This window comes from Balaenoptera ricei, chromosome 20, assembly GCF_028023285.1.
Source record: "Balaenoptera ricei isolate mBalRic1 chromosome 20, mBalRic1.hap2, whole genome shotgun sequence".
Classification (NCBI taxonomy): domain Eukaryota; kingdom Metazoa; phylum Chordata; class Mammalia; order Artiodactyla; family Balaenopteridae; genus Balaenoptera; species Balaenoptera ricei.
Window position 1 is genome coordinate 7,528,727 of NC_082658.1, and position 13,782 is coordinate 7,542,508.

The 13,782-nt window shown below is 59.5% G+C and overlaps 1 protein-coding gene across 6 annotated transcripts in view; it reads left to right on the forward strand.

Annotated features, from left to right (window-relative positions):
- Positions 1 to 13,782, forward strand: part of LLGL2 (LLGL scribble cell polarity complex component 2) — a 32,627-nt gene that overhangs the window by 2,395 nt on the left and 16,450 nt on the right. For 4 of the 6 annotated variants that reach the window (XR_009499352.1, XM_059906511.1, XM_059906510.1 and 1 more), the window contains one exon: positions 8,646 to 8,739. The exons of 1 other annotated variant lie outside the window; for it this stretch is intronic. Coding sequence is in view for 4 of the 5 variants with exons in the window: in XM_059906511.1 (XP_059762494.1) it covers positions 8,665 to 8,739 (75 nt within the window). In the remaining variant the exon portion in view is untranslated. Of the gene's footprint in view, positions 1 to 8,415; positions 8,740 to 13,782 lie in introns of those variants that run through there. One more of the 6 variants, XM_059906512.1, reaches the window with a different exon arrangement.

Consider the following 13,782-nt stretch of genomic DNA (forward strand, 5'->3'; position numbering starts at 1 on the left):
TGTGAGGGAATTTGGCTTCTCTGTCCAGAAATCCTGATTTCTGAAAGCCTCTGGAGATCAGAAGTTTTAGAACGAGGATGTTGCTCCTTGGAGAGCAGAGGTAGAGGGCAGTGGCCTCTCCTAACCTCACTTCGGGTTCCAGTGGCCCTTGGGACTTCTGCTGCTCCTTGGGAAAGCCAGGAGTGAGGCCTAACGGCCAGACCCCAGCTGGGAGACCTTTCCTGGGAGGAGGAGTGTGTGTGTACAATCTAATCTGCTTTGCTTTCTGCTCAGGGGGAGGCTTGGCTGTATGCATTCTGCACCCTGGTGGGTGGATAGGTTGGGGTAGCACATTCCTGTGCTGCTCTGTTGTCATTAAGGAGATTTCCTGTGAGCTCCATAGTGCCTCCTTTCAACCTCATTTAGGGAAGGGGTATCCTCTCCTGCCAGGACTTCCTGGCCCCAGGACCCTCCCTCCCCTAGAGAAAATGTTACACGGAGCTGGAAAGTTTGGCTCCTCTGCTGTCAGTCTGTGACCCCCTATCTACCGCATTGGAGACATTGAGCATCCCTGGCAAGAGTCTCCAGGGGCAATGTGGTGTTCCCTGAAGGGTCCTTCCTGACGTGTCAGAGGCAGCTTTTGAGACACCTGAATCGGGGGCCCGGGTGGAGGCCCGAGAAGCCAATGGCCCTTGCTCCTGGGTTGGCTGCCTGGACTCACTTATCCTGAGTACTCAGCTCGGAGAGGCCTTCTTATCTCATCAGGCGATATCATATCAGGGCTCCTCCTGGGTCTCCTGAGGCATGCCAGGTCTGTTTGGCAACTTTGTTTTCCCCTGCCCAGGAGTAGTTTTCAGGGAGAAGTAGGGGTATGGGACGGAAGATGGGCGTCCCCCAGTAGGGCCACCAGTACTGTTCGCTCTTCTCCAGCCCTGGCTCCCTAGGGTTCCCCGGGAAAGCCTCCTCTCCCTGTGCCCTGTCACCGTGGGGCTTGCCCAGCTCCCTTGGGGGTGGCCTTCCCTCCCCGCCCTGCCTCTCAGAGGAAATTGGTCCTTTGAAGAGTCACTCCACTCCTTCCCCTTCCCAGGAACCACAATGAATTCTTGAACTAGGAGAGGCTCCTCTGGGCGTGGGGACAGGGAAGCTTCTAGGTACCTGACTCTACCCTTCAGGAATTCAGCAGAGACGGGAGACTTTTCTCGAGACACCGGACTCGGTGTTCCCAGGGTTTGATGAGAGGCACTGGGCACAGGACTGTTTGATTCTAGTAAATAATGTTATTGTTGGATCTACTTGCCAAGGAGCTGGGTGTCCTGGAGCCTGGGGCTGAGGCAGGACCTGTAAGGGTATCCCCAAGCAGGATGTCAGGCGTGATAGACACATGGCCCTGGCCTTGGTCAGAGACTTGAGAACAGGACGGGGAAGTTCCCTGAGGACCCCGTGGGGCCCCGGCCCAGTGCTCTTTAGGGCCAGTGCTCCTGACTGGAGAACACCTTCGCCTAACTGATCCCCGTTCAGTCCCAGCTGTTCATTTATTCAACAGGTATTTATTGGTGCCTCTGTATGTGCGGTGTGGTTTAGACACCAGGCATAATCCTTGCACCAAGCAAAGGTCTCTGCCATCACAGGACTCAAATTCTAAAGAATGGGAAGCGTGAGTGACCGGAAATGAGTGTAGGTAATAAATAATCTGTTAAAAGGCAATACGAGCTATAGAGTAAGAACTAAAGCCGGGGATCAAGACCCCTCGGGAGGGGGGCAGGTTGCAACTTTAAACAGTGGTCAGGATGGGCCTCATCAAAAAGGTCACATTTGAGCACAGACTCGCAGGAGGTGAGGGAGTTCTTTAAATAAATTGTGGGTGCCTCTCAGGTGTGAGGGCACTAAGCACTGGAGATACAACCATGGACAGGTCAGGCGGGGCCCGGTCCCTCCCTCCTGGAGATGACGTAGCCTGGAAGCTGCTTGGGTCAGCCGTTCAAGTTTTGAGGCAAGTCGGAGGCCGTGGGATGGAGCTTGATGGGATGAGACAGGCAGCCTACCCACCCCCACCCACGCCCACCCCGGGCAAGTCGTCAGTGTTCTCCCCACAACTGCTTTGCTTTTCCTTGTGCTTGACCACATCCAATCTGTCACTTCCCTGGAAAGAGGCTGGTGCTGGATTGCAGAAGGGGACTGAGGCCCCCAGGATGGGGATGTGGGGAGGACGCATGCATTTCGACTTCCCGCTCCACCCTGCAGGAAGAGCCTGGGGGTGGCAGGAGGGCCCTCCCAGGGTTGTGGGACTGGCCTGTGGCTCCGAGGGATGGACAGTGGGGGGTGGAGGGCCAGGTCAGGCTCTGGCTGCTGACCCCCGGTGGTCCCATCCAGCCTGCTGTTGGCGAGCCCCTTTGTCCTGGGAGGGAGGCTTGAACTGAGCGGACGGTCTGCAGCCTGGTTGGCTTTCAGACTGGGACTTGGACTCTTACTGCCCGGGCTCCGTAGCTCTCAGAATTGGCTATTTCGTAAGTAATTGTAAGAATTACATGAGACGATGCTTGTAAAGTGCTTCAAGTGGCATCTGACCACAGTCCCTCTCAATCCCTTTTATTACCTAACAACAGCAGCGACAACAATTCTGTGGTTCCCACCCCCTCTCTCTCTGTGTTCTAGTGCCACCTCCACAGAGGTGCCCTTTCTGCCCAGGTTTGGTTGCTAAGCTGCTGGCCAGGGGCTGCCCGGTGCCTCTGGGAGATTGGGTTTCCCAGGATAACTCAGGCGCTGGCAAAGCAGCCGTGGGCATCTGAGTTGGGACGGACAGGTGCCCAAGGGTCAGCAGCTGCCCCAGCTGCTTACAGCCCTCTCTTACCACTCCCCGCCGTGGGAGGTGCAGGGGCGTACTCACACCCGGCAGACGGAGGCCAAAGCCACACGCAGGATGTCGGGGGAGGGAGGGCAGCTTAGCAGCAGCCGGCTGTGAGAAGCGTGAGCGGAGGGGAGCCTGGGACTGCACCTCGTGCCGTGCGTGCTCCCGGAGATCGTGAACACGAGCAGGTGCTACTGTGGCTCCAAGAGCCTTCTCTCCCGTGGGCCTGAGATGTCCAGAGTCCTGCTTCCGGAGGTAGCCTCTCTTAGCAGCTCAGTGGAAATGCCCAGGCTGCGGAGGGACCTTCTAGGGGGCTGGCCCATCACACACCTCCAGGACAGGCTGACGCAGCTTGGCCAAGCCTTGGTCTCCTGGGGATAGGTTAGCCCAGGCACCCCAAACAGTGCCAGCGTGGGACGAGCCGTCTGCTCTGGGGACCCCCTTCTTCCTCCCTGTGCCACCATCAGACCTGCTGCTTAGAGCGGGGAGCCGAGACAAGCCCACTCGCCTGCATTTATTTCTTCTCTGCCTCCACTGGTCTCTGCCCTGAGCTCCTGAGATGCAGGGGTGGGGGCAGGGTCTATGTGCATCCCTGCCGCAGGGTCTGAGCAGAGGATGGGAAGGGAAGACAGGGTGTGAATTTGCTAGCCTGTTGCCAGGTACGCAGCTCTCCTGTTTTTTTCCAGGGTGGGCATCAGGGTGTGGGGAGACCAATTCTAGGCCCTGGTATGTTTCGCTGGTGGGCAACAGTGTTGGATGATTAGAGCAGTGAGAGGGAAGGGAATCACCAGGTCAGCTGCCCGCAGGGGACTCTTCAGGCCAGCTCCACGCATGCGGCACAGACCTGTGGGGAGAATGAGTACGAATCAGCCACAGGTCAGAAACCTCATGGCCCGGCCAACCTTGTACCCTAAGCGCCTGCCCCCGAGGGACCAGAGAGCCTGGCAGAGCAGGGAGGGGGGCTCAGAGGTAGGTCTGGACACGGACAGAGGGCGCAGTGGACAGGAATGGAGGCCGAGGTTGGGCAATCTTTAGAAGTTCAGGGGATGGAGAAGGTGTTTCTTCTCAGGAAGCCCCCCTGCCACGGGTTGTGCTCTAGCCAGGTGGCACCCCCAGCGCAGGAAGCCAGGACCCTTGGAGCTCCTTCCTTCCCCAGTCTTTGCCTCAAACCCTTCTTGGCGTCAGACTTGGGGGGCTCCTCAGCCTGGGGGGCCCCTGAACTCTCTTCCCCCACATCCCTCGCGGTAGAAGCGGCATTGAAGCAAACAGCACCTGAGAGCTTGCCAGCCCCTCCCAGGCCTTCCTGTTGAAGCTCACAGCCGCCCCACCGGTCACAGCCTGTAAAGTAGTAACATCCTTTCGCCCCGGACCCTGGGGCCCCTGAAGCCTGAGGTCACACAGCTGGTTCCACCCACCTGTCTACTCCCTGCCTCTGTGCCCATTTGGTGTCCATAGCTGTGGGCGGGGCAGGGAGGTGGTCGGTGGCAGGAGCGATCCCCCAACAGGACTGAGTGCCAACTGTGAGCGCAGGGCCGCCCTCACACCTGACCACCACCTGGGCCCCTCCCGTGTGATCCTCTTATTTCCCCTGCCTGGGAGGCAGATAAACAGAAAGAAGAAAAAGCATCACCAGTAATCCCATAACCCTTCCGCTGTGTTGTCGACTTATGTGAATATTTTTTATAGATTCTATCTGACTCTTGGATACATTGGACATATGTTTCCATGGCCATTGTCTCCTGCCCTTTTCATGACTGTACACTTTCCATCGTCGGGCTGAGCACCCTTCACCTGCCCCCTGTTGTTGGCCGCTTAGGTTGCTTCTGATTTTTCCTAGCAGCTTAGTGACCAGCACGACAAGGTGGGGGAGACCATCCACAGAGCTAGACGAGTGCCCGAGTCCACAGTGGTTTTAGGCATCATTTTAGCATAAGGCACAGTCAAGCGCCGAGGGAGCACGGTGAGCGTGGTCCAGATGGGTTCAGGGGGAGACGATTTTGGGAAGGTGATTTTTTGTATGCTGCTTGAGGGGCAAGATTATTTCAGAGAGAAACGTGGAGACAAAAGCACGGAGACCACAGTGAATGGGGCTGGTGTGGGGGCTGAGGAGATGGACACAGGGCCAAGCAGAGGGGGACATGGGGTCGGGGAGGGGAGGGCGGACCACATCAGGCCCCTGCCCAGGACTGTCAGGGGCTTCCCAGTAGGGTCAAACTGAAGCTCTTTGTTGTGGCCCACCAGGCCCCCCTTCCGACCCCTGTCATGCCTCCTTGCTGCCTGCGCCCAGCCCCTCGTGGCACACGGAAGCCTGCTCCAGCTGCCTGACACGCCCTGCCCCGAGTCCTCCCGTGGCTGACCACTTCCTACCATTCAGGACTGGGTGGAGGTGTTATCACCTCTGTTCATTCATTCAGCGTGCACACACGTTGGCGTGGAGGCGAGGGAGGGAGGCTCGTGAGTATTTGGAGGAAAAGAGCCCCAGGCAGAAGGAACGGCAAATGCGCGGACCCAGACCCGGGAAGGTTCACTGAGTCCTTCCGACCACCAAAGCCTGGTCACTGCATCTGAGCATCTTCCCTTATTTCCTTGTAGGCTCTGAGCTTTCTCTGAAACCATTCCGCTGACTGATTTGTGTACCTCTTAGTCATGCGCTCCCCTGCAAGGATGTAAGCTTGGTGAACTAGAGGATCTTGTTTGTCTGTCACGGTTGTATGCCCAGTCCTCAGACAGTGTTTGCTCCGTGCCAGGCTCTGGCTTTTGGCATTGCTCCCACTGTTCACAGCAGACAAGCTCTCTGGACCTCGGGGGGCTGCCACCCAGCTTGGAGGAGCCGAGCTGTGGTGCTTGAGCCCTGGCTGTGGGTCCCAAGCCCTGGCCTCTTTCCCTTACGTCTCCCTGCCCCCCTCAGGAGTGGGTTGAGTAGGTAGGATCTGTTCCACATCAGGAAGCTCCAGGCCCAGGTTCCTGAAGCTTCTCCGCAGAGAACCTCTTGCCTGGGGTGAGTGGAGCTGAGGGTTTGCTTGGAGGTAAGTCCAGCCGGTCCCAGACCTGTCCGCCTTCAAGAAGGGATGGCACTTTTTTATGCCTTGACGTGGGCAGTTTTTCTGTACTGGGAGCTACGCTGAAGGTCCTGGCTCCGACACCCCAGGCCAGTGGTGTTCCAGCCCCCGGCTGGAATGAGTGGCAGGTCCAGGCAAGGCCCCCCGGCCCTGCCCAGCCAGACCTCACCAGAGGCCAGGACCCACACTGCTTGCTTGGCTCTGAGCTGAAGGCATGTGGGAGTGTGTGTGTCTGCATGTGTCTGCGCCTTTGAACTGCACGGCTGTAACTAGGCATCCTCTGTCCTGTCGGTGCATCCTTTGCTGCCTCCCAGAGCCCTAAGATTGGGGAATTTGCCACACCTGGGGTCAAATCTGGGTTCTGTTGGTACCTTCTTAGTGACTTGGATGAGTTGCCCGGCCTCTGTGGTCTTCTTTCCATGTCTGCCAAGTAGGGATATTCCACTCACCTTCCAGGGAGGCTTCTGGAAGGAGAACGAACATCCAGGATGAGGTTTAGGTGCACCTTGTTCTAACGCACAAAGGTTTGGTCCAGTGCCTGGTAGGCAGCAGGGGCTCCAAGGGGCAGCGGGTGGATGGAGTGCCCGCCCGCCCTCCCCGAGTGGGGCTTTCTCCCACCCAGCTCCGCATCCTGTCTCCCTCCCTCCTACCTGCACGTCTGCCCCTGGGACTGTGCGGTGTCACCCTTGAGCCTGTGTGGGTCCTTGGCACAGATGGCCCTGTGCCCTCTTGTCCCCACCCTGCAGCCTGAGAGGGTCCCCGGGGCAGAGCCCAGGGTGGCCTCTCCCTGGAGTCTGCAGGCCCGTTTCCTCCTCCAGGGCGTCCCTCCCAGCTTCCTCTGGCTTCTGACCCAGTGACCTGGGCCGAGAGAGGGAGAGGGGGCATCGCCAGGAGCCCGGGGTGGCAGATTGATGAGCTGGCGCTACCCTCCCCCATGGCTGGAATGCGAGGCCACCAGCCCAGCTGTTTGTCCAGGAGGACGAGGTCGCTGCAGGCCCCAAGTCTGTTTTCACTCCCAGGCCCAGGAGCCTCCGGGACTTTCCCGTGTTTGTTCCCTGAACCCCCTGCGGGCCCTCGGGTCAAGTGAGCACCTGGGAGTTTCCCGCCCACCTGCTGTTCCTTGGAGAAGTGGGGCTCTCCGTTCTGCTCTGGCTCCCCAAAATGTGAAGGCACAGACCTCTGCTCTCCACCCCTCTCACAAGTGGTGGCCTTTTTGGTGTCCCCAGAAGGTGAGGCGCTCTGAGGGCTGGTCTCCGCCTGTTCCCAGCTGGAGATGTTTGGATTGCCCTGGGATGTGCGTCTCTGCCAGAAAGTCCCTCCAACTCTGCCACGCGTGTGCCTGCCAGGGTCCATTCATATGCAAAGTCTTGGCCTGATGGTGAATTTTTGTCACCTTTCAAGAAGCCAGAAACTTCAGGGCATCCTTCCGGTCTCAGCTTAACTACCTTCTTCTCCCGTAGGACACTCCCCTGCCTCCCAGGCTGGGCCGGGTGCCCCTGTGCCTCCCCGTGAGGGCACTCGGCACTGTGCACTGTCCTGTCTTTACCTGCCCCTACCCCAGAGTAAGCTCCTCCAGGGCAGGGACTGGCTCTGCCTCCTTCCCTTATAGTGTCAGGCGTGAATGGAGCCATTTCCAGGGTGGGCCTGAGCCCCTGTGTTTCCGAGGACGGGCCTTGGTGTCCTGTGGTCAGTGGGAGGTTGTGCTCCTGGAAGCCGGAAGCTGGAGCACATGTGATCCCACCCCCTTCCCCCAAGGATGAGCCAGAAATAGTTCCCCTTGGATTGGGAATGCATTCTATGGTGGGAGGACAGTTTTGGGGCCTTGAGCTGGTTTCTTTATTGGGAGCAGATTTCTTCTCCTGATTAGTCTCCACTGGGCCCATGGGAAAGGGAGCCTTTCCGAGCACACCCACCCCATCAGAGCCCAGGGGAGCTGGAACTGGAGAGCGAGAGCTGAGGGTGGGAGGTGGGGCAGCCTGGAAGCCTGGGCTTCCAGAGAGAGACCCCCAGCAGCCGTGGGGGTGGACCCAGCTCCACCGTGGGCCCCGGCTGTGGGGTGGGATGGGCCAGCACCCCCCGACTGTGTGCTCTGCACCTCACTCACTCGGGTTCCGGACGGCTGTGGCGGGTGGGAGCAGCCTAAGCCCAGAGTCGCTGGAGAGCCTTCCCTGAAGTTAGAAGGAAGAACCTGCCCAGGTGTGCTGACCCCCCCGAGGGAGTTCTGCTGGGCCCTGGCCTGGAGTTGTGGGGGCATTTCCCCTCCCCCATCGGGGGTTCTGATCTGGGAGCCCAGGTGGACAGCCTTTGCATTCCCACCTTCCAGCCGGCTCTGGAGACAGAGGCTTGTGAAGTTTCCCTTTCTGTTTAGCCAGAGTTTTATGGTTTTTCAGAAAACAGGTTAACAATTAAGCTTTAAAACCTCAGGGCCTCTGGCCCTCCTTGTTCCCATAAAGCTGGGCTAAATGGCTTCCTCCCCCAGCTTCTCCTGTTGGCTTTATTAGGCCACAGGTGGCCGGGAGCAAGCGTCAGAGCATTAACCAGCTCCGGCCTCCAGGTCCAGAGCTCCCTCCGGTTTCCTGTCGGGGAACCGCGCTCCACGGATGGGGCGTGAGGCGTGGGGAAGCCGAGGGTGAAGCTGGCCCGGCCCGGGGGCGGCCGCCTGCCGTGCTTGGGGAGAGGCTGCCTAAGCTGGGCGCCGGGTCGGGCTCTGGGGCGCCGGGCCTCCTTTCCCCGGTGCTCAGCAGCTGCCCCCCTTTCCCCAGGGGGCCCGTGCGCAGCAAGATGAGGAGGTTCCTGAGGCCGGGACATGACCCTGCGAGGGAGAGGCTCAAGCGGGACCTCTTCCAGTTTAACAAGGTAAGGGGAGTGGAGGGCCAGCCGCGCGTTTATGGCAGGCACGTAGCTGTCACGCTCCCAGGGAATCCCATGGCAGTCCAGTGGTTAGGACACCACGCTCTCACTGCCGAGGGCGCGGGTTCGATCCCTGGTTGGAGAACTAACATTCCGCGAGCTGCGCTGCGTGGCCCAACAAACAAACAAAAGATATCACCCTCCCCACAGGCTGGGGCTGGCGCTGGGGTCGCTTTTACCTGGACTAAGGTACTTACTTGGCACTGCCTGCTATGCCTCCTGGGAATTGGATTTTGGAAATGGGGTCTGGTTAGAGGCTTTCCTGGGAAAGGGTGACAGGGTGCCCAGGAGTCAGCTCTCCTTGTCCCGTGTCTCTCGCTGGCTGTGTGACCTCTGCAGGTCACCCCGCCTCTTCCAGCCTAGGTTTCCCCACCTGTAAAATGGGGATAAAACAACCTGTCCTGCCTCCCTCCTCACGGGGTTATGGAGGAGGCCTAGGGCCGGGAAAGGTGAAAGTGCTTTGAACCCTGCAAAGTATAACAATGTTCCCGTGATGGTAGTTTCCTTGGAGCCCTGGGGCCCAGGCCATGGCCGTTCCCTCCCTCCTCAAATTACCCCCAAAGGAAAACACAGCTTTCCCTGCAGGCAGAACACAGGATTCCTTCTGGCCGGCTCTAGGCCTGGGTGAGTGGGGAGAGGCACCTGGGAGAAGGTGCCGGGGTTGGCATTTGACCACCCCAACTCCACACCTGCTCCTAAGGCCCCCCAAGCGGGTGTCCTCTTACCCACGATCATGGGGCTTCCCTGGGGGCTGGCCTGTAAAGGGGAAGGAACACAGGGTGGCTTATGAGCTCCGAGGCCACCTAGCAATCTGCAGCCGGTTCGGGGTCATTAGCTCCTCTCACCTCTGCTTTGATCTAGGCCCTTGGCCTCCATGCCTGAGCTTCCCTCCACCCTGGAAGGTGGGCTGCAGGAAGGGGAGCAGCGAGATGCTCTTCCCCTCAGGGGTCCCAGGACCCCTCCAGGACATGCTGACGGGTGGGCTTCAAATCCAGCCTAGCCACTTAGAAGTTGGATGACCCTGTGCCCATCACCCACTGCACAGGCTTGCTATGAGGATTGCACGGAATTAGATCATTGAAGTGCTAGGCACAGTGGTCCAGGAGTGTCAGGTGCTGTTTTCAGGGGCTGCCTGCCTCCCAGGGAGAGAGAGCTCTCGGGGCTTGTTCGAGGCGAGTCAGGGTCCCAACCTGCTCTGCCGGTTTCCTCTGATTTTCTTGACCTGAGGCTGTGAGGCTGCTGCGTCTGGGATCAGGGCTTCCCTATGTGAATACCTCCTCCCACTGGGGGAAGGAAGCTGTGGGTACGGCTTTTGGACCTTGGGATGTGGGTGTGCATATGTTATGAATGGGGCACCTCTGGGCCCCGGCGGCCTGCCATTCTCACTTCCAAGGGAGCAGCCCATGGGTGTTGGGTGTGGGTCTCAGAACCTCAGCATCCGCCACGGCGGCTGGGTGACCCCTGTCGCCTTCCGTTGCCTCTGATGATGCTGGGATCTCACACCCCAAAAAGGTGGCCAATTCCAGTGGAAACCGGATAGACAGGCTCAGTGAAGAGGGATGAACCCCCGCCCCAAGTTCCAACTGTGCAGCATCAGGGTGGGGCTGGGGTGGGGCTGGGGCAGAAGAATCATTCCCCCCCCACCCCACCCCCCGCCCCGTGCCCCCAAACTGGACTGCCCCACCCCCAGGCCTGGCTGGGGAGGGGGAGGGGAGGCTCCTGGAATTCCTTCTTCCTCCCATTCACTTCCAAGAAGCATGCATTGAGTACCTGCACAGCCCAGCACTGGGGCTTTGGGAATCTCAGACAAGACCTTTGCCCTCCAGGACATTTATAGTCTGGTGGAAGGAAGGGGGCTGACGGTCTAAAATTCCACTTCCTGGGAGGGGAACGTCTTGGGGGGGGGGGTGTTGGTGAGGGGAGGGGCTTAGACTTATCTCATCTAGGTTCTGGGTGAATGGTGGAGCCCGAAGGGTTGGGCTTGGAGGGTGAGTCCAGATCCTGGAAGGTTTGGGAGCCTGGGTGGTCCTACCCACGCCAGCCCTGCCCCGGCCCCCTGGCTGTGAGGTCAGCTGTAGGGTCAAGGGAGGCTGGAACCTGGGAATCTGGGTCTGACACTCCGGAACCTGGTGAGTTTTGAGCAGAGACCTTTTTTTTTTTTTTTTTTTTTCCCCCCTACCTTTCAGTCAGCAGGTAAGCTCAGAGCACTTAGGAGACGTTGCATTGACTGACTGGGGCCCAGCAGTGGGGGTGGGGCGCAGGGCTTGACCGTTGACCTTTGGGGCCCACTGGGTTGTGGGGCTGTTTAGCAGCATCCCTGGCCCTGCCTCCCCAAGACGTGACAACCGAAAATGTTCCAGGCACTGCCCAGTGTCCCCTGGCCAGTAAAATAGCCCCTGGTTGAGAGCTGTTTAGGGCGAGAGGTTCATGAGACCTGGTGATAGACGGAGTGTAGGAGGGAAGGGAGGTGGGTGTCCTGCATCCTGGCTGGGCAGTGGTGCCGCCCACTGGGTTGGGGAGCCCAGGGGGGGCGAGGAGCAGGGTTGAGGAAAGAGATACGTTCGATTTGGACAGAACAGCAGCAGTGGTGATCGTCCACTTATCGAGAGGCAGTCTTCTTGCCCAGGGGTGAGTGGCGCCAGCCTCGGCACCTGACTGCCTGGGTTCACCAGCTGGGTGACCTTGGACAAGTTACTCATCTCTAAGTGGAGAGGGTAACAGAAGCCACCCCACAGTGTGGGTGTGCGGATTAAACGAGTTAATGTATGAGTTGAAGGGCCTAAGTGGCTGGTGGTTCCAGTATCAGCACAGCTCTGTGAATGTTATCTGGCTCGAGGTTCAGTTTGGAGAATCTTGGCACCCTCGGGTGAGGGTGGGTCCCAGCAGACAGTGGGATACACAGAGCTGGAGCTCTGAGCCTCACGTCTGGGGAAGCAGGCAGTGTCCATCCCGGAAGCGCCGGTCTGCAGGGCAGTGAGCTGGGAGGTGGGACGGTGGCGCCATCATAGGCCAGTCCAAGAGGCTTTCAGACACCGGCTGGGCCTCTCCCTCCAGTACCTTCTGGCCAAACTCCTTGACACCCACACCAAGCGAGGTGCCTCAGAGAGAGCAGGGACATGGCCCCCGGCGGCCGAGAGCGGCATGTCCTGTTTCTTCGGCTTCGGTACCTGGGAAGGAGCTGTGTCTGTGGACAGATGCTCTGAACCCCCTGCTGGCGACTGATTGTCCGAGGGGCAGCTCCGGTTCACCAAGGGCTCCATGCCAAGCAGCAAAGGGGCCAGGTGGTGCAGTGGTTGGGGCGGGGACTCTGAAGCCAGGCGGCCTGGGTCTAGATGCCAGCTGTGCTGCTTCCTCAATGAGTGACTGCAGAAACGTTACTTAACCTCTCTGCTCCTCGGTTTCCTCATCTGTAAAGTGGGCGTTATAATCACCCCTACACCCAGATTGGTGGGCTGAGTGAGTTAAATTGCTTTGAATGGCGCCCACACACAGCTGATGCCCTACAGGGTCTGCCTCAGCCTCCTGACGACTCACAGGTGGGCGCTGTTCCCACTCTGCAGGTGAGGAAACTGAGGCCTCCAGGCTCGCACAGCCTGAGTTACCTGGAGGGGGCACTGGCTGGGGATGCGGCTGCCGGTTCCATCTGCCCACAGCCGTGTGGCCTCAGGGTGCGGCCTTCTGTCTCTTCACCTGTGCCGGGTGCCGGGTCCTCAGGCCTGTTGGGAAGACAGAGAGGTCAGCTGGCAGTGCCAGCAGGGCCACTGAGGACCAAATGAGGGGACTGCGGGACCCACTGGGCCCTTCAGGAGGGAGGAAGTGACTCCGAGGGGACAAGGGGATGTAAGCTCATGTTAAATTAAAACCCCTTCCTTGAAAATACCCTCGAGGCCCTGCCTCCCCTGGTGAAACCCGCTGGCCGCCCTTCCTGCCTGGGCCACCCTCCCCCACCCTAGGCCCTGAACAAACAGTGTGTTCCTGACCAGCTGCCCCGTCCAGGGCCAGGCGGTTTGGTCTTGGCTTTTGCATGGCTGGGCCCCTGGTGTCAGGTGACAGCCGCACAGGGAGGGCCAGGTTGCTGCCACCGCCAGGAATCTGGGCTGGCCACACCCAGTACGGGGCAGTGCCTCCCTGTCCCCCAGCCCACCCCCTGCACACCCTCCCACCCCGTGCCCCTGGGCAGCCTTCCTTCCTGCCCCCCAGCAAGTGCTAGGGACTCCTCAGCCCTCGATCTTGGACAGGGTCCCCCCTTGCTGGGGGCAGGACGAAGGGCCCCCTCGCTCTCAGACAAACCACCTTTGCTCTCTCCCTTCCGGGAACCTGAAATGGGGTCCTGGAGCCGGCGTGAGACAGATGGGCTTTCTCTCCCACACCAGGCTAATGTTGCAGTTTGGCGGCTCCTAGAAATCTCTCCTTTCCCAACTCTCTGTCAAAAGAGTTCATTGTTCTCTCTTCCCTTGGCAGAGGTCACCTGAGCCAGGTAGCAGGGTGGGGGCAGTGCCACGTAGGCTGGATGCTGAGCTCAGGAGGTAGGGGAGGACACCCCACTTTGGTCAGCCTCCTAGCTTGAACCTGAGCTGGAGACAGCTGGGGTCTCTGGCTGGAGGGCCGGCCCTGGAACCCGGGCCCGCTGTCCTGGGCGGAGGGCTGATCGGGGTCGTTGTGTGCCTTGGAAGTCCACAGCAGGAGACCCCTGGGGCTGAGCGCCTCCTGTGCCCCAGGGGCTGCTTTCTTTAAGGGAGGTCAGATACCTTCTATGCTCTGGGGTCCTGGAACTGTACCTAAACCCTAAACCAGCCTGGAGGGGTCCCTGTCCACGTGGACCTGCGGCTGCAGTGGGGGGAACCACGTCTTAAAAGGCTGTTAGGAGTCGGAGGGAGGGGGAACCAGGGGATGGGAAGGGCACCCCACCTTGGGAGGCAGCCGGAGCACAGGCAGAGGGGCCTCGTGGAAACTTCCTGCTTCCCCAGGCTTCTCGGGCCCTGGGTGTCC